We start from the raw sequence: 20,017 nt of genomic DNA, 5'->3' as shown, positions 1-20,017 counted from the left end.
TATATTTAATATTGATTATGTTGGTGCAATGGTGAAGTGCTCAGCTGCTAGCCAGAAGGTCAGTGGTTCAAACCTACTAGCCATTCCACAGGAGAAAGACAATATCCCTGCTAACAAATCTCCTGCAAAGATTTACAGTCTTGGAAATTCTATGGGGTAATTCTCTCTTGTCCTGTAGGGTTGCTATGAGTCAGAACTGACTTGACAGCAATAAGTGTGTTAAATCTGATAGAGATGTTTATGGTATTCATCCTCATTCATCCTCTTTCATGCAGATGTCACATTAGTTTTTTTTTCCAAGGATGTAATATTCTATTTAATCATGGTATTGGTTATTATTCACATTGGAAACCTTTTTCTTGATACTTGAGGAAGAGTTACATATAGTCTCTAGGGATTGGAGCAGTAACTGTGGTTAATTAAGGATGACTTAGCTGCCTCCATCACACCTCAGAAAAGGTTTACCAATTAGTAAAGTAGTAATGCACTAAATGGCTTGCTTTCCCTTCAGTAGCAAGGATCCTCATTTTAAACCAAATGATGAGTAAATTTGGGTAGGAGCAGATGAATTTAGTGGCTTCCTTTTCTTCCCTGCTGCCCAGTCTCCATTTATTCTCAAGAAGGAGTACTTAGTCAGAAACATAGAAGAAGGTAGCAGATTATATTGGTATTCTCATGTAATGTACTATCTTTATAAGTATAATAGAATTGGCTTCCTAAGAAGAATAAATAAAACTTTAATGGGATATCAGTAAACAAAGGGTAGTTTGATTGTTGTTGTCAAGTGCCATTGAAATCATTTCCAACTCTTATCACCCTGTGTATAACAGAACAAACACTGCCTGGTTCTGTGCCAGTAGTTTCTTTGTTGTTGTTGTTGTTGTTATGTGCCCTCGAGTCAGACCTGACTCATAGGGACCCCTCCTTGGGTTTCCGAGGCAGTATCACTACGGAAGTAGATTGCCCCATCTTCTTTCTGAGGAGTGGCTGGTGGATTTGAACCGCCAGCCTTCTGGTTAGCAGTCAAGTGCCTTAGGCACTATGCTACCAGAGCTCCTTTAGTGAACAATTAAGGAAGTAAATGTACTACTGGCTAAAACTAGCACTTACTCTTTGCTGCTGCTGATGGTTATTTGGCAGCTGGGCATGAAACGAGTCTTTGGGTGATATAAATGGTTAATGCATTTGGTTGCTAGCTGAATGATTAGCAGTTTGTGTCTATCAGAGGCACCTTGGAAGAAAGGCCTGGCTATCTACTTCTGAAAAAATCAACAATTGAAAATTCCATGCCACGTACTTCTACTCTGCATACATGGGGTCACCATAATTCAGAATTGACTCAGCAGCAACTGGTTTGTTGTTTTGGGGAGTGGGTTGGGCATGGAAAGAAAGCATGTCAGAATGCTAAAGAAGTCTCTGGGATTCAGATTAGCTGTCTCACTCCTCTGTTGCCCTGTCTCACCTCTTGTTAGGCTGCTTGAGTCATCACAGCTTCACATGGGAAACGTCTGTTTTATTAAGTTGTCCCATGCTGTTTCATATGATTGCCTTATTGTAATCCATGTGATTTTTTTCTTTTCTTTGTTTAATAAACAGTTATTTAAATGGCTTCTTAAACAATAAAGCAAACAAAATAAGAAAAGACTTGGTCAAAAGTACTGTGTGTGAAGTTTTCATTATTGCTTCACCTGCTTAGCACAGATGTCTCCTAGAACATGTTCCCCTTAAGGAAATTTTCTTGGCAAAAATTTCAAGCTTTATGTACAGAATTGAAGCCCATGGCTTTCTTAGAAGTAAAAGCAACCATGCATTTTTATCGTAACATCTATAAATGTTTGTGTGGTTTGAAAGGTAGACACACACGTTGAGACTTGCTTTGTAGCAGCAAGTGATATCAGTTATTCTAGATATAGTTCCTTTCCAAACATAAAACAAAAATCACATTCTCATTGTTTTTAACTGTCTGAGATAATAACATAAGACATGGGGGCCCATTTTCTTTTAGTTAATTCATGGAATTTCAAAATGATGCTTCAGCTTCATATTATAGGAAAGTCTTAAATTTCTTTCCCTAGAGGCAGATTTGTGAAATAGTCCACCTGGTTGTGGAATCCATGGGCATTCTTTCTCTGCTATTGAGCTCTGGGTTTTGTTTGGGGCCCTTGGAGCTCTGTGAGTAGTGTTATACCCAATGATGGAGAAAAGGAACCATGCTATTTTTGCCTTGTTTCCCATGCCCTCTGCCCTGGAAAATCTATTTTCTTATCCCCATGATTCTATTCCCTGTGAACAAGGATTAAAACCATGGGAAAAACTCCCCATTTCTCCTTCATACTAATTTTACAGTGCATGAATTGATAGTATTAGAGGTTGATCGAGAATACCCACACCTACTTCTGAAAGTAGGCTAAGCACTGTCATAGTACAGAAATTATTGTCTAGCTCCTTAATTTTGCACAGTTACAAAACAAGTCAACTTAACATATTGCTGCTTTGAAAATTATTTCCTTTTCAGAGTTGTCTTCAGGTACCAGTTCAGTCATTTCTGAGTTATTAATATGTGAAAATTGATGTTAAAAATGTGCATATGTGTAGGTGTGTTCATATGCTGAACATTGAGCTGAGAAAATATGATGTCTGCACTTTTCTGTGTATATGTTATACTTCAATAAAAAGGTTTACTAAACATCCGATTTTCTGAAATAGTATAAAAAATATATACAGTACTCCTAGAATTATATTAGGTGAAAAAGCAGAATATAAGAATATATATATATATATACATATATATATATATATATATATATATATATATATATGAACAAATAACCTTGTATAGTTTTTGGTAGAGAAAGGATATAGTTTAAACATTTCTGTCTGTCAGGGTTGAAATATGTGGAAAATAATCATCTAGAACTATGATTTTTAAATGAGAAAAACTCCCATATAAATTACAGAATATGTAATCAAAGGAAAATATGAATATATTTCAATAGCAATTTAATACCTTCTTTAAATGTGAGAACTGATTTAAATGTAGTTGACCACATGTAGTAATGACTGCAGCATCTTTATTTTGGTGCTCTTCCATTGGTATTTCTTAGAATCATTAAAAATACCTCTGAATGACTTTGTGGATTTGTGCTATTAAACCAGGAAACAAATACATTATACTTATACTGTATTTTTTAGCAAATATAAGAGTTTACCATTTCAGGTACTAATGTGGATTTGGCTTCCAATCTTCATGAAATAAAATATCTTTCAGTTTATGTTATCATGATGCTGAATTTACCTTATTTTTTTTTTCTATTTCATTGCTTCCCTCTGATGTGGCTGCTCTGTTGACAACCCTCCTTACCTCTGCTGTGGCAATGTTTTTGTTACTATCATTAAGGAAACCTCCCAAGGTAAGCACTCGTATGGAATTTGGCATGCATACTGGCTTAATGTGCAAAAATCCAGAATTTTACCCATCATGTGAAACTCCTATCCCTGACAAAAAATAGCAATCTAATGTACAACTCAGATCATGAACCAAAAATGTTGGCAATAACACAAAATTAGAATGCTATTGTACATTTACAAAACACTTTCACATGTTATTTCATTCTCTGAACTAATGCCCAGATCCTCAGACCAAACATGTCAGTGTTGTTTCTATTTTATTTATTATGAAATGAGGCTCAGAGATATAGAACCACATATTGTAATTCACAATGAGTAAGAGGGGAACCTGGGACCGTATGTACCTACTACTCACTTATTGAAATGGTTAAGTTCCAAATAGTAGGTTGTTATGTAAAATTGATGTTATATAAAAATGGAGGAGAACACATCAGACCACAAAATGGAGGATGCCTAAATCATTACATAACTGCCAGATGGTATCACTACATAACTGCCAATGGCATTGCTACATAACTGCCAAACCACTGAGAAGCATGGCCCAGCCAAGTTTATGCATAACCATAACCATCACAATCAGTGTTACTCTTGACTTTTACCTTGGTGCTCATTGCTGCCAAATGTATGTCATTAATGGGCAAAATAGTTGGCTAGTAGATTTTTTACTGTTGTTGTAAATGCGTAATATCTGATAACAAGATAGTAAGTGAGGAGCAGGTGTAGCATCGCCACCTTAGAAAGTAGAAGGACAAAAAATAGTAACATCACAGTATGGTAGTTTGGTAATTGTGATTATTGATCAGACAAACTGTCTTTTCTGTACCTAAGAATAGTTGAAAAAATTCTCCAAACTTTTAGATAAATATTCAACCTTCTACCACCATCATATAATCCATTGTAGTTCCTAGCCAATCACAAAGTCAGTGAATTGAAGTTGTCCCCTATTGCTCTGGTTAACTTTTGTTGATGTGTTTACCAGTGAGGAACCTAGACTTTAGAAAGTAGATGAGAAAGAGAAGTCAGAGATCTGAATGATCAATCCCTGAATAATTGAAGGCAGATTTTGTTACCAGTCAGCATTTTATTGCGTATCAGAGGGACACTTGGGATCAATAGGAAGGAGAAATTCTACCAGCCCTGACTAACAGTGCTAGTTATAGCTTTGGTTCCTGAGATAGAATCAGGACAGACTGATACTACAAGTAGTATAAGGTCAGAATCTAAGTTGTGTTGGTTGAAGGTAAAAAACCTGTTGCCGTCAATTTGATTCTGACTTATAGCAACCCTATAAACTGAGTACAACTGCCCCATAGGGTTTTTAAGACTGTAATCTTTACAGGAGCAGATTGATACATCTTTCTCCCATGGAGTGGTTGGTTGGTTCAAACTTCCAGTCTTTTATTTCACAGCTGAGCACTTTACTACTGCACCACCAGGGCTCCTTGTGTCAGAGTAGAGCATCCAGAATAAGGAAGCTTACTTGCATCTGGGGTTATGAAGAAAATCCAGCTTAGCTTTTGGAGTATAGAAACCAGCTAACATCCTAACTTTAATTCGTTTATATTTGGTGGCACAGTGCCTAAAGCATTTGGCTGCTAACCAGAAGGCTGGCAGTTCAAACCCACCAGCCACTCTGCAGAAGGAAGTCTGGGCAATCTACTCCTGTAGTGATATTGCCTCGGAAACCCAAGGGGAGGGTTTGCTACGAGTCAGATCCGACTTGATGGCAGTGAGTTTGGTTTTGGTTTTATATATTCCTGGGTGGTGCACATGGTTTGTGCTTGACTAATAAACCTGAAAGTTGCCAATTCAAACCCACTCAGTGGTACTGTGAGAGAAAGGCCTGGCCCTCTGCTTCTGTAAAAGATGACAGCCAAGAATACCTTATGGAACAGTTTTACTCTTAACACATGGGGTCACCTTGAGTTGGAATTGACTAGATGGCAATAGGTTTGGTTTTTTTCAGTGGTTTCTTAGGTATTGTCCTTGGCAAGAAGAGTTAAGTTCCAGCAAGGAAGGCGTTCATTGAACAAATAATATAAATATGAGATCTGTTCAGAAACAGGAAATATATAACACTGTAGAAGTATAAGCAGTGGCATCCTGGTCAAATCTGAGGGATTAGGGAACCCTCCCTGAGCAAAGTGATGTGGACATAATCACTAAAATTTGCAAACTGAAAAATTTATCTGCTACTCAGGAAATAGTGTCTCTTTCCTTTCCTGTTGGCATACAGAAGTTTCAGAACAGACTGTCAGTCTTGTAATATGTTTAATTCTTTCCCCAAAGAAAAAGGCAATGAAATACTAAACAAACTACGTATGGGTACTTAGTGAAGTACAGAACAACACATAACACAAGCCCCGTTGCTATTGAATTGTTTTCGACTCATAGTGGCCTTGTAGGACACATATACATTTTAAAAAAATCATAGTTGTTTTGTACACAGAACTGTCTTGGATGCTTTCTATCCAGTATAAATGCTAGGTGCTTTCAGTCTAGGTTTCACTAGTTATCCTATTGATAATTCTTGAGAAGTGCAATAAAAATTTCAAAAATAAAAATTAATTTTAAATCACCAAGTTAAAGAAAAAAACAGATGCCATAAGGCACATCTGGAAAGTATAAAGATCAACTTGAAGTCAAACAAATGACAACAATAGAGTCAAAAAAAAAAAACCACACAAAACCATACTAAAATAGATACAGGCCTTTCCTTGCTGGAATTATGTACATGTTGAAAGGGAAAGTGCCTTTGATGATGATCATATACAAATGAAAGTTTATTGATTTAAAACAGTGAAATTTTGGCATGAATAACCAGCAAAAACATCGGAGATGACTAGTTGGTTCAATTGAACCAGTAATTATTCTGGGCAGGGCACATACGCTATATGAATAAGACCCAGTCCCAGCATTCTAATAGGGGTAGATTAGGGAACATATACGCAATATAAAACAGTCAGTTGTGAAAAAAAAAAAAGAAAGACAGAAATTGGTGCAAAAAAGAAAAAACAAAGTCAGTTGTGTTAAAGGTCACAAAAGGCAAAATATTTGTAGAATTCATAGAACAAAGGCCCATGTTCTGACATCCATGGTCAGAAATGGCCAGTTTGTTCGTTAGTATCACCTTTCTCACTCCACTGAGGACAGCTAGGACTAGACAAAATAATAAGACCAGTGCTTAAAGGGAAGAGCTTTAGTGGTGCAATGTCTAAGGTATTTGACTGCTAACCAGAAGGTTAACAGTTCAAACCTACCAGCCAGTCTGTGGAAGGAACATGGGAACATGGGAGCAATCTACTTCCATAAAGATTTACCTCCTCGGAAACCCAATGGAGGTTGTTATGAGTTGGAATCCACTTGATGGCAGTGCATTTTTGGTTTGGTGCTTAAAGCTACTGGGGAGATAACAAGTTAGTAAGTATAAAAATGGCATGGAGTGGCTGACCTTTTTGTCTAATTTCATGAGTGGAGAGAATCCTTTCAGCATCAGCTTTCAAGGCTGAGTCCTGTGAAGTGTAGGCTAGACATACCTCCACTCTCCATCCTCTTTACCGATTCCAGTTCTTTCATCAGTCATCCCTCCCATAGCATTTTCTACTTCTCTGCTGAGTTCAATTATTTGTTGCAGTGACCACATGGAACTGACAGATAATATTTATACTTACAGGGTTCATTAGGGAAGTAAGAGGTTAAAACTCAGGATCAGAATCAACAGGATACAACTCAGGATCAGGAAGCATATAGACAGTGTTTCCCTTCTTCAGTTCAAGACAGCTCTCTCAGCTCCTCTTGGCCATGCAGGTTCCTCTTGGCCCCCTCAGGACAAGCCTTCTCTTAGCCCTCAGCCCTTGGTCTCTTTCAGGTCTGGCCTCTGCTCTGCTTGGGCAAATGTTACAAAGCTCTTTAGCTCTACTCATAAGTGCCCAGAGGCACCTATTCTGACAGTGAGCCTTAGCCCAAAGGTACTTAGCTCTCCAGGTCCATGGATTAGCATGCCTAGCTTTGTCAGCAAATGCCTGGAGGCACCTTACTCTGCCAGGAAGTTTCCTGCCCAAAGGCACTTAGCAGTCTTGCTCCATGGGTTAGCTTGCCCACTATAGCTACCTTGTTTGATGGGCCAGGAAGCCCACCACATTGTCTCATGCCAGTCTCCTGGTTCTGCTACCACTGTTTCTTTGCCACTGCTTCTTGTTGTCTCACACTATCTCTGGTGTTAAAATCTCCCTCCCTCCCTCCTTCTCCCTCTCCCCGCCTCTCTCTCTGGCTCCTGGGTCTAGGAGGTTCTCAGCATAGGGATCCTGGGTCCAAAGGATGCATTCCACTACTGGCTCTTCTGGCTTCTTCTTTCTTCATGGTAATGAGGTCCCCCTCTCATTTCTGGGATTGGCTCTCTTAAGTCTAGCAGGATGGCAAAACTGACCAGTTACCTTGTGACATTTGCATGGTTGCTCTCCCTCCTGCCAATAAAAGGTTCTTTGTACCTTCCCTTTGGTGGGCCACAAGGACCTTATTTACATAGTCCCACTCAATTATTTTGAGTCTTAGACTAGAAGGGCCATACTAAGTAATTCACCATACCACTCTAAGGAATTACCAGACTAAGATCCAGGAGAAGGTGAAAATTTAGAAAGGTGAACCTACGGGGTTTTAGTATATGCCATTTAGGAAGAAGCAGCTTAAAGTTAGAGCAGTATTTCTTACAGCCTTGGGAGGCCTAGATGGTATCATGGGACAAAAGTGTTGGAGTTCAGGTCCTGACAAAGATAGAATCTTGTCAACTCTTTATACTTTGTTCTGGCAAATTGGATTGAGACCCAGCCTTGGGTAGGGTACAACGGTGAACCAGAAGTGTACCAGCCTTCACATGGATTGCTGTGTGGTTTCTAGTCCTTTGTGTGATCCAGGAAATCTCAAGCACTAAAAATGGATCAGAGTGATTCTAGAATACATAGCTCTAGCCTATAGATCTCTAATGATTCCACAATCAATTTGAAAATTGCCATGTCGAGCACATAATCAAACATAAAGAGGCACATGGCAAGACAAGGTGACATGAACAAGAACTAGCAGAAATTATAGAAATAGACTCACAGATACCTCAGATGTTCAAATTATTAGATTGTTGTTGTTGTTGTTGTTGTTGTTGTTTTGCCACCGAGTCAGCCCCAACTCAGAGCGACCCCTCCTTGGGTTTCCGAGGCAGTATCACTGTGGAAGTAGGATTGCCCAACCTTCCTTCCGAGGAGTGGCTGGTGGGTTTGAACCGCCAGCCTTCTGGTTAGCAGTCAAGTGCCTTAGCCACTATGCTACCAGAGCTCCTATTATTAGATGGGGATTTTAAAATAACTATGCTTACTATATTCAAGGAGTAAAAAGATAAGAGAGAGTTCTCTTTATCTGTTCAAGAGAACTGGAACTTATAAAAAGTAATGTAATAGATTTAGGAAGTAATCCAATGTTAATTATGAGTCTAAAAAACCCAAAACCAAAATTAAAAATTTAGTATTAGAGTTTTGTGGCAGAATAGATCCAACTGAAAAGAGAGTAAAACAACTGGAAGATAAAAAAACAGAAACCACACTCACTGCCGTCGAGTCAGGTCTGACTCGTAGCAACACCTCTTTGGGTTTCCGAGACAGTATCACTACAGAAGTAGATTGTCCCGTCTTCCTTCTGAGGAGTGGCTAGTGGGTTTGAACCGCCAGCCTTCTGGTTAGCAGTCAAGTGCCTTAGGCACTACGCCACCAGAGCTCCTAACTGGAAGATACGGTAACAGAAAACATCAAAATGAAGTACAGAAAGACAAATGAATAGGAAGAATTGGACATTCACATGCAAAAAAAAAAAAAAAAAGACTCTAGTCACAGACCTTACACACTTAACAGAAATTGACTAAAAATGGATCATAGATCTAAATGTAAAATGCCAAACTATAAAACTTGCAGGAGATCAGGTAGATACACTCCTTAAAGTGATCAATTATGGGAGAACAGAAGGGTAGTGTTTGTACAAGGAGATCGCTCAGGGGGCAGGAATGGATAGGACAGGACACAAGGAAGAGGTAACTGCAGGGAGGAAGTGGGAAGAAAGCTGTTCCATTGTGGGGAGTTGCAGTCAATGTCATGAAACCAAATATGTATGAACTGCTGTAGGGAAATTGAATTTGCTCTGTAAACTTTCACCCAAATCACAATAAAAACTTTAAAAAAAAAACTTACGGAAGCTAATATAGGAGAAAAGTTAGGTGACCTTGTGGGTATAACCAAAATCATGAGCCATGAAAAAAGAAAAATGATAGGTCTTCATTAAAATTAAAAGCTTCTGCTATGTTAAATCCACTGTTAGGAGTGAAAATATAGGCCATTGACTGGGGGAAAATACTTGCAAAATACTTAAAACATTCAGAGTTAGGTAGGTGTATTTTTCCTTATCAGTGTGACTAATTTTGAGTCAGAGTTTTCTATCTTAGAAGTATTTAAAAAAAGGTGAAAGTGGAAAAGTTGCTAGTAACTCTCTGATAAAGGTTAGATTTAGCAGGATTTGGTACAAAGGGAATTGGCACACATATTTGGAGAATCACTCATTCCACACATTACACATGCTATGTTGATAGAGTACAGGAAAAATGTCCTCAGTCACACATGTGACTTTCTGTGTCTAGGTGTGTTACAGCTGCATGAACTCAGTGACAAATAACCTTCCTGCTATGTACCTTTCCTGGGAATAATTTTATTTTTATATTCAAAATTCATTCATTAGACAAACATTAATTGAGAATATTTATGCTGACTACTCACTGAAATGTTGAATCCACCCAGAAGCACCCCAGAGGAAAGGTGTGGTGATCTGTTTCTAAAAAGTGTGACCTTCCAAAATGTTATTTCCAAAAAGTTGCTTTGCCTTCAGTAGCCCAGCTGCTGGATTCCCAGATGGCCCCAGGCTGTCCAGTATATCCTAGTACCCTTCATTTTTCATGCTTTGGTCATACCTGGCACAGGTATCTTTGCCCTCCTGTGGAGCCACATTGAAACACACACAGAGAATAACAAATACATTCTTTCTCCTTTTTCCTTATTCTTCTGTTCCTCAGTAGTTATTGCACACTTTCCATGTGCCAAGTTAGCACTAGAGATGGGGAGAAATTTTTGAACTTAGACCATTCAAACTCTCTTGTTTTGAGAACAAGGAAACTAAGGGCTTAAGGAATGAGTTGGCTAAGACTATCCAGTGGGACAGCTTGGCTCCAGATCTAGACCTTCTGTAACACTTTCTGTTACACCAGAGGATTGTAAAGTGGTTTTTCTGTTTGTTGAGTATTGTGGGGCAAGGTAGGGAGGAAGAATAAGAAGGAAAAGTTTGTAGAAAATGTAAGTATCTGTAAAATCACTTTACTTAGGCTCTTATGTTTTCTAACTCAGTTTATTCATTTTTCACCCATAATTGTTGTGTTTAGTACACTATAGTTTATGATTTATTTGAACAATTAGATCTTACTAATTAACTTCACTTTAAAATTTTTTTAAATTTTATTTACAAGTGAGGTTAGGAACTACTCAACTTTAAGGTTTTTAATCCCTCTTTTTACATCTGTTTCTTGGCAAACTTACATTAAAAAACATTGTAGTAAAATAAAATTGTTACCTTTTAGAGACACTATCTTTTAAAAAAGATATGCAGATATACCAAACACTCCATTTCTCAAAAATTGCTCAGAAAAAAAGGAGAAAGGAGTTGTATTCTGTACAATGTCACTATGAGCCAGAATCCCCTTGACGGCAGTGGGTTTTTATGCCATATGAAGCATGGTTTATTCAGTTTTATTTTTACAATCCGTGAATACCATTATGTTCTATTGCCTTTGCTTTGCTTTGGTGGATTTCTAAAAACTAAAGGCTTGTCTAAGATGAATTCTGTTGTTGTTGTTATGTGCTGTCAAGTTGGACCCGACTCATATGGACCCCTCCTTGGGTTTCCAAAGCAGTATCACTACGAAAGTAGATTGCCCAACCTTCCTTCCGAGGAGTGGCTGGTGGGTTTGAACCACCAGTCTTCTGGTTAGCAGTCAAGTGCCTTAGGCACTGTGCTACCAGAGCTCCTAAAATGAGTTCTAGACCTATGATATTCTATATGACAGTCATTAGCCACAGGTGGCTATTAAACACATGACGTGTTGTAAGTGTAAAACACATCAGACTTCAAAGACGTAGTATAAGAGAAAAAAGAATGTAAACTAAATATTTTGGATATATTGGGTAAAATAGAATATATTACTAAAAATATTCTTGTATCTTAACTTCTTTACTTGTCTACCAAAAACATTTAAAATTATGTATGTGGCTTAAATTATATTTCAGTTAGACAGCACTGTGTTAGACCAAACACATGGTTAAGTACAGAACATCTTTCCAACAACAATTCTAGGCTTTTTCTTGTTTCTTAACCCAGTTAAATACAGCAGCTCTACTGTAACGCCTTATATTTCTACATCTATATCTGTGTCTAGGAGTGTTGCAGCTGTGTGAACTCAGTGACAAATAACCTTCCTGCTATGTACCTTTCCTAGGAATCGTTTTATTTTTATATTCAAAATTCATTCATTAGACAAGCATTAATTGAGAATATTTGTGCTGACTACTCACTGAAATGTTGGAAGTTTGAATCCACCCAGAGGCACCTCAGAGGAAAGGCTTGGTGATCTACTTCCAGAAAGTCACAGCTTTGGAAACCCTGTGGAGCACACTTCTGGTCTTCACACACAGGGTTTCCATGAGTTGTTGGAATTGACTGATGGCAACTGTTTGTTTTGTTTTCTGCTTTCTAGAATTCATAACATGTTAAGGAAGATTATATTTTTTTTTTTCTAGAATTCATATGCTAAGTAAGATCGTGTATGTGCAAGATATATATATATATATATATATATATATATATATGTATATGTATATATGTATAGGAGGTCCCATATATATATATATATGGGAGATCTGGTAGTGTAGTGCCTAAGGCACTTGACTGCTAACCAGAAGGCTGGCGGTTCAAACCCACCAGCCACTCCTCGGAAGGAAGATGGGGCAATCTACTTCTGTAGTGATACTGTCTCGGAAGCCCAAGGAGGGGTCGCTATGAGTCAGGTCCGACTCAAGGGCACATAACAACAACAACAATGTATCTCTGTGTGTGTGTGTGTATATATATATGTATATGTGTGTGTGTGTGTGTGTGTGTGTATGAAATAGCACCCTAAGTAATGGAAAACAGATTACAATAAACGTCATAATTCATGACTTCAGTACTTTGTGACTGCAGGGGAAGAAAGTCTTCATGGCTAAAAGTGGAACTTGAAGAGGGCCTTCAGGTATAAATCAGATTTCAGAAGGGCAGATATAATGGAATAAGACTCATAATTTATATAAGGAGCAAAAAAAGAAAGCAATTGATGTGTTAGGAAGTAATAAGTTGCAAATTTTGGTTAGAGTATAGGGTACATGACAGAAAGTTGTGTATTAAAAAACTAGGAGAAAAATGTTGTTGTTAAGTGCCATCAAGTTGGCTCTGACTCATAGCAACCCTGTGTACAGAATGAAACACTGCCTGGTTCTGTGCCAGCCTCACAATCCTTGTGAGCCCACTGTGGCAGTCACTGTGTCAATCCATCTCATTGAGGGCCTTACCTTTTTTCACTGACCCTCCACTTTACCAAGCATGACATCCTTCTCCAGGGCATGGTCCCTTCTGACAGCATGACCAAAGTAGGTGAGATGAAGTCTAGACATGTTCCCCTCTATGGAACATTCTGGCTGAACTTCTTCCAGGATGGATCTGTCCGTTCTACTGGCAGTCCATGGTACTTTCAGTATTCTTCACTAAACCATAATTCAAAAGCATCAACTGTTCTTTGGTCTTCCTTATTCATTGTCCAGCTTTTGCATGCATATGAGGCTACTGAAAATACCATGGCTTGGCATAGGTGTACCTTAGTCTTCAAAGAGGCAGGCATCTTTTCTCTTTAGCACTTTAAAGAGGTCTTTTGCAGCAGATTTGCTCAGTGTAATACGACATTTGATTTCTTGACTGCTGCTTCCACTGGTGTTGATTGTGGATCCAAATAATATGAAGGACACAGTTTGATGCTTGTAAACGAGTATTTATTGCAGCATTATTCACATTATTCACAGTAACAAAAGGTGGACAACTCAGCTGTCCATCAGCAGATGAATGGATAAACAAAAGGTGGTAGATATATCTGTACAATGAAATATAATTCAGCCATAACAAGAAATGAAGTTTTGATACATGCTGTAACATAGATAAATCTTGAAAACATTATTCTGAGTGAAATAAGTCAGGCCATAAAAGGACAAATATGGTATAATGCCACTTATGTGAAATATCTAGAGTAGGTAAGTATATAGAGACCAAGGTTCATTAGTGGTTACCAGCTGTGGAAAGGAGAAGGGAAAAAGGGAGTAGTAGTGTTTAGAGGCACTAAGTTTCTGTTAAGGATGTTAGAAAAATTTGAAAATGGGTCATGGTGATGGCTGTACAGCATGGTAAATAATGTCACTGAATTGTACATGTAAAATATGTAGAAATGGCAACCGTTTTGTTCCATATATTTTTACCACAGTAAAAAACAAAACAAAACAAAAAAACTGGGAAAATAGGTAGTCTGAAGAGGGCTTGGGAGAATGACCTTAATCTGGTAAGATCTGAAGAATCATTTGACTTTTATGTAGAAAAGTTACATGATCAGAAGTGTACATGCCAGGAATTTTGGCTGCAGAATACATAGTAAGTTGATGAGTAGAGAAAACTAGAGAACCCAGGATGGATTACATGTTAGTCTGTGTATGCTAAGTTATGTGACAGTAACAACCTTAAACGTTCTCTGGTTTGAAAAAACAAACGTTTATTCCTGTGCTGTTACATGTCAGCTGAGGTCTGCTATAGTTCTGAACCATGTGACTTTAATGTAGGCCCCAGACTGAAGGAGCAACTCCTATTTGGAACTTGCTATCATTATGGCATAAAGCTCTCGTGATGCAGTGGTTAAGTGCTCAGCCGCTAACTGAAATGTCAGTGGTTCCAATCCACCCAGCGGCTCTGTGGGAGAAATATCTGGCATTCTGCTTCCATAAAGATTCCAAACTAAAAAAAGCCACACTCACTGCCATGAAGTTGATTCCAACTCATAGTGACCCCCATTGGGTTTCCAAAGCTGTAAGTCTTTATGGAAGCAGATTGCCTCATATTTCTTCTACAGAGCAGCTTTTGGTTTTGAACCACTGACTTTTTGAATAGCAGCCAAATGCCTTAATCACTATTTATACCACCAGAGTTCCTTCCCGTAAACCCTGAAAACCCTATGAGGTTGTTCTGCTCTATCACGTGGGATCACTATGAGTTGAAATTGACTTGACGACAGTAACAACACCAAAACAATTTTTGTTGCAGAGGGGGAGAAAAGGAGGAGAGCCATAAAGCTACTGTTGGAACTGGCTTATATCACTTTGTTCATATTTCATTGGCAAGTCACTTGGCCAAGCTGGAGGTCAGGAAGGTTGGAATTATATTCCCCTCAGTGGGGTGCAAGTCATGTTGAGGTAGACAAGGATGTATAATCCTTTTACTAGGGGGACAGTGAATAATTTAGAATGGTAGTGCAAATCTGCCACATTCAGTCATTCTAAATGACATTTTTTAAAATTCCCAAGGTTTTAAAACAAAACTTCAGAAACATCATACTGTGTGTTTCTACCTTGACATTTCTACAGGCCCTGTCCCTTTCTCCTTTTCTCCTGCCTAGCTTTGTGGAGAGCCAGATGTCTCCACTCTGTGTGCCTTCAGATACCTAAAGATGAATCTGACAGGGTACCAGATTTCATGGCTTATGGTTCCAGAAAAAAATTAAAAGATTTCTGTCTCCCTTGTCTCTTGAAGTTGTGATCTAGCTGCAAATCCAGAAGAGCAGAAGTTTGCTCAGCTAGGGAAAGTCTCCTGAATCCCACATGGACCTGGGTCAGCCCCAGCAGAGTGAGCTCTTGTCAGTCTTTCCAGTTTGATCTGACTGCAGGATACATGACTGCAAGCCCTGGGCTACTTCTGATTCTTTAGACTCTGGTGACCTGAGACTCATAGTCAGCCCAACCTCCTCTTCTCTGTGGCTGGACCCACCAGGCACAGTCCATTTGAAGAAGGGGGGAGGGGGAGGAAGAATAAATGGATAACACATAAGTGAGATTATATGATAGGTTAAGGGTCAATGATTTCAGGTATACATGCTCTTCAGTTTCCTACAGGATGGTCACAGGACAATGACAGGACAAGTTTTTTGGGTAACTTGCTATAAATAGTGTTTTCTCAATCATGTCTGTTTCTAGTATGCTAGGGGTAAAAAGACCTCAGATTCAAACATGTTCTATAAGCCACTGCTGTCGAATTGATTCCAACTCCTAGTGACCCTTTAGGACAGAGTAGAACTGCCCGATAGGGTATCCAAGACTGTAAATCTTTACAGAAGCAAACTCCTTCATCTTTCTCCCTCAGAGCAGCTAGTGGGTTTGAACCAACGACTTTTTTTCCAGTGAGCAACTGAATGCTTTTACCACTATACCACCAATGCTCCTTACATGTTCTATAAAAGATCCTTTTATTAAGCTTTAGACAGGACAAAAACAAAACAAAGATAATTTCCAGCATGAGGGAAACCATTAGCATGTACACATTACAAGGAAGCCAAATGGAGTTCACTGAGTCACAGTCATGTTTATTATATTTGATAGGGTACAAAGGAAATCATTGCAAGATCACAATTGGTGGCAGGTCAATTCATCCCTGTTACAGGTAGGACTACAAAAGCGGGAAAGGACCTTGATTGGGATACATACACAGTTAAAGATTAAAAAGGGTTACAGGATTGTTTCAGGGGCTTGATCACCTGGCTACATACTGCCCTGAGTCATAGCCACAAGGTGGGTTACAAGACAATATCAAGACCCCAAGCAACTGTTCTCTCTTAACTGCTCTTGAGTTGGATCCAACTCATAGAGACACTTCCTTGGGTTTCTGAGGAGGTATCACTATGGAAGTAGATTGCCCAACCTTCCTTCTGAGGAGTGGCTGGTGGGTTTGAACTGCCAGCCTTCTGGTTAGCAGTGAAATGCCTTAGGCACTATGCCACCAGAACTCCTAAGTGACTATTATGATGTCATTAAGGACACACCCATGCAAGTTCCCTAATTCTTTGTGTGAACATAATCTACTTTCAATCACACTCTTCCTGAGGGCAAAGAGCTCCTCCCTGGATTTGCGCTGGACTTGTCTGTGCTGGACTTGTCTGTGCATAGGCACATTGCTGTATTTAATGGTCTGGTCGTAAAGAACTCAAATGGCGTCTGAACTTATGTCAGGGCTCAAAATGGAGTTAGGGCTCTTTATAGTAGACTGCAGCCTTCCACAACCTAAGTGCTTTAGAATTTAAGCTCTAATACCCTACTGTTATAAAAATTTATCAACAATGCTGTGCATAAAGACCCTTTGGGTAAGGCCTGCATCTGTTTGACCTCAGTGAAAACACCCTCTGGAAGTAGATTGTGATATTCTGCACCTGCTAGAATTCAGAACAAAAGAATAGCTGCTTTTCGGAGTATGAGCAGCATCAAGGTTAGTTCAGCATCAGGGTTAGAGGAACTGATATTAGAAAAGACAGCTTTAAAATTCAACATGGATTCTAGCCTCAGGTGGAGTTATGGCTCTGCTTCCAGAATGCTTTATTTACACGCACCAAGTGCCTCTGATTTTAAACTCTCATACATTCTACATTCTTGAAAATGAGGTTGTTAATACTGACACCCTTCCTTTAACTTCTCTCATATTTATTTCTTATAGCAGTTGCAGGACTCTCTGGGTGGCACAAATGGTTAAGTGTTTGACTGCTAGTCAAAATGTTGGCAGTTTGAACCCATGCAGAGATGCCTTGGAAAACAGGCCTAGTGATCTGCTCCCAAAAGGTTACAACCTTGAAAATTCTATGGAGCAGTCAGCCCTGAACACACGGGGTCACAATGAGTCAGAATCGACCCAGCAACAACTAACAACAACAAAAACATAGTAGTTGGGACTTTTCTAGCTAATAGCGACAGAAACTCAGATTATATTAACCAAAAGGTAAATGTATTGTAAGGATTCTAGGATGTCTAGAAGAACTCAAGAACAGAAAGTGACTGGACTTACAATGCAGTCACACCTCCCTGTCTCCTACCTCCTGTCACTGCCCTCTTATGTGTCTGCTTCATTTGTCTCTCTTGCTACAGACCAGCTCTCTCTGATTCTCTGGTCCACATGGTTAGAAACATGCCCTCAACATGTCCCAGATTTAGGCATCAGTCATGAGAGAAGAAAAGGCTAGTTGTCTTCTTAGATCCTAATCTGAAAATGCCAAATCACATATCTATTTTGGGGTCAGTTAATGCTGGCCAAAGGATTAAGGAACTGGTAGAGGTCCAGCTTGAGCCCTTGTGCCTCTCCCCTGAGCAATCAGTGGTGGGAAATATAAAAACATGGCAGTACCCATGGTAACAAAATGGCTGAGTGGACAGTAGTATAATTCTCCAAAAGAAAAATTGCTATGTCTAGAATAAATTGGAGTTCTGGGCAAAGATAAAAATAAAAAAAGAGTAGACATTCACTAGAGCTCCTCTCCTGAGTAGCAGAAGCTTTGATCATTATCTTAAAACCAAAGCAAACCAATTTCCACCAAATTAGTTCGAGTCAGTGACCTCCATCATTATCATAATGGTGTGCTAATTAATTAGCCTCTTTGACCCTTGTACCCATTCAGTCCGCCTTCAACATCACTGCCATAGTCATCATTCCAAACTGAGAATATGATCCTATCACTAGCCAACAAGGTGAATTCTGGGCTTCTTAATAATGCACATAAAGTCCTATGTGATCTGGCCTCAACCTGCTCTTCCAGGTTTTTCTCTTTCTCTCCCTGCCTACTATTTGCAGGCTGCTCCAGTCACACTCAACTCCTTATTATCTCTGTTGCTTACAAGCATTGCCCTTTATTGGAATGTCTTTTCTACTTGTCTACTCAGCAGTTATCTTTCAAAATTCAGCTCAACCTTTACCTCTTCTAGAAACCTTTCCTGAGTTCCTCCCTCTGGTTTAATTATTCCAGTTTTGAATTCCTGCTGAACCTTATACTCACTTCTATACTTTCACCATCCTTTATTGCCTTCTTTACTTTTCTTGGTGGATTTTGTTTTTGTTAGTTGCTGCCGAGTTGGCTCCACTTCGTGATGACCTTATGTAAAACAGAATGAAATGTTGCCTGGTTCCGTGCCATCTGCATGATTGTTGATGTGTTTGAATCTATTGTTGCAATCCAATCTGTTCTGTCAATCCGTCTTACTGAAGTTTTCCTTCATTTTCATTGACCCTCTACTTTACCAACAATGATATCCTTTTCTAGTGATTAGTCTTTTCTGATGCCATGCTTAAAGTGAGTTGAAGTCTCACCATCCTTACTTCTAAAGCACATTTGGCTTACATTTCATCCAAGACTGATTTGTTCATTGTTTTGACAGCCCACAATATAGTCCACATTCTTTGCCAACACCACAGTTTGAATGCATCCGTTCTTACTGACTGACTTTTTCATTATCCAACTTTTGGAAACATATGAGGTGACTGAAAAGACAGTGTGGCTTTGGTCAGAGGCACCTGAGTCATCAAAGTGACATCTTTGCTTTTTAAAACTTTAAAGAGATCTTTTGCAGCAGATTTGCCGAATGTGATACATTGTCTGATTTTTTTGACTGCTGTTTCCATGGACTTGATTGTCGATCCAAGTAGAATGAAATCATGGACAGCTTCAATTTCTTTTCCATTTATCAACTGAAGTTTTTTGTTTACTTCCTCATAATAGAGTATGAGATCTTTAAGAGTGAGAGCTCTTATTTCTTTCTTAGCTAGCCCATAATAAATGTTCAATAAGTGCTTTTAGTAAATAAATACAAAGATGAATCACTTCTTTAAAGAGATATCGTCTCCCTGCTCCCTTAGACATTTCAACTGCAATTCAGAGTATATTACTTTCCATAGCACAGTTGTCTCCTACAGCAGATTTTGAATTCCTGAAGTCTAAGAGAATGCCTTATTTCTTGTTGGTGTGCAACAGAGGCTATTGCCTTGCTTTGAACCTTTATGATGCTTTGACATCAGGCAGTGTTGACTGTGTAATCCAAGAGATTGTTTGGCATGCATATATAGGTATCTATACATACAGGAAAGGAGCTCTGGTGTTGTAGTAGTTAAGGCATTTGGCTGCTAATCTACAGGTTGGTGGTTTGAACCCACCAGCCGCTCTGCAGAAGAAAGGTGGGGTAGTCTGCTTCCATAAAGGATTTATACTTTGGAGACCTAATAGGGGTTGCTATGAGTCCGAATTGACTCAATGGCAGTGAGTATACATAAAGGAAATTAAGAATTATATTGCAAAAAGGGGAGCTCTGGTAGCATAGTGGCTAAGACACTTGCCTGCTAACCAGAAGGCTGGCGGTTCAAACCCACCAGCCACTCCTCGGAAGGAAGGTTG

At 39.0% G+C, this 20,017-nt stretch overlaps 1 protein-coding gene across 1 annotated transcript in view; it reads left to right on the top strand.

The window, feature by feature from the left end:
* Positions 1-20,017, top strand: part of KIF13A (kinesin family member 13A) — a 287,512-nt gene that overhangs the window by 107,943 nt on the left and 159,552 nt on the right. Inside the window, 1 exon segment of the mRNA XM_042782437.1 lies at positions 3,398-3,410. Within this exon segment, the coding sequence (XP_042638371.1) occupies positions 3,398-3,410 (13 nt within the window).

The sequence above is a fragment of the Orycteropus afer genome, unplaced genomic scaffold (genome assembly GCF_000298275.1).
Source record: "Orycteropus afer afer isolate SDZICR_OR568_19922 unplaced genomic scaffold, OryAfe1.0 scaffold00012, whole genome shotgun sequence".
Taxonomy (NCBI): Eukaryota; Metazoa; Chordata; class Mammalia; order Tubulidentata; family Orycteropodidae; genus Orycteropus; species Orycteropus afer.
The sequence above is the reverse complement of the archived record's forward strand: the minus strand, read 5'-3'. Positions and strand labels throughout refer to the sequence as shown.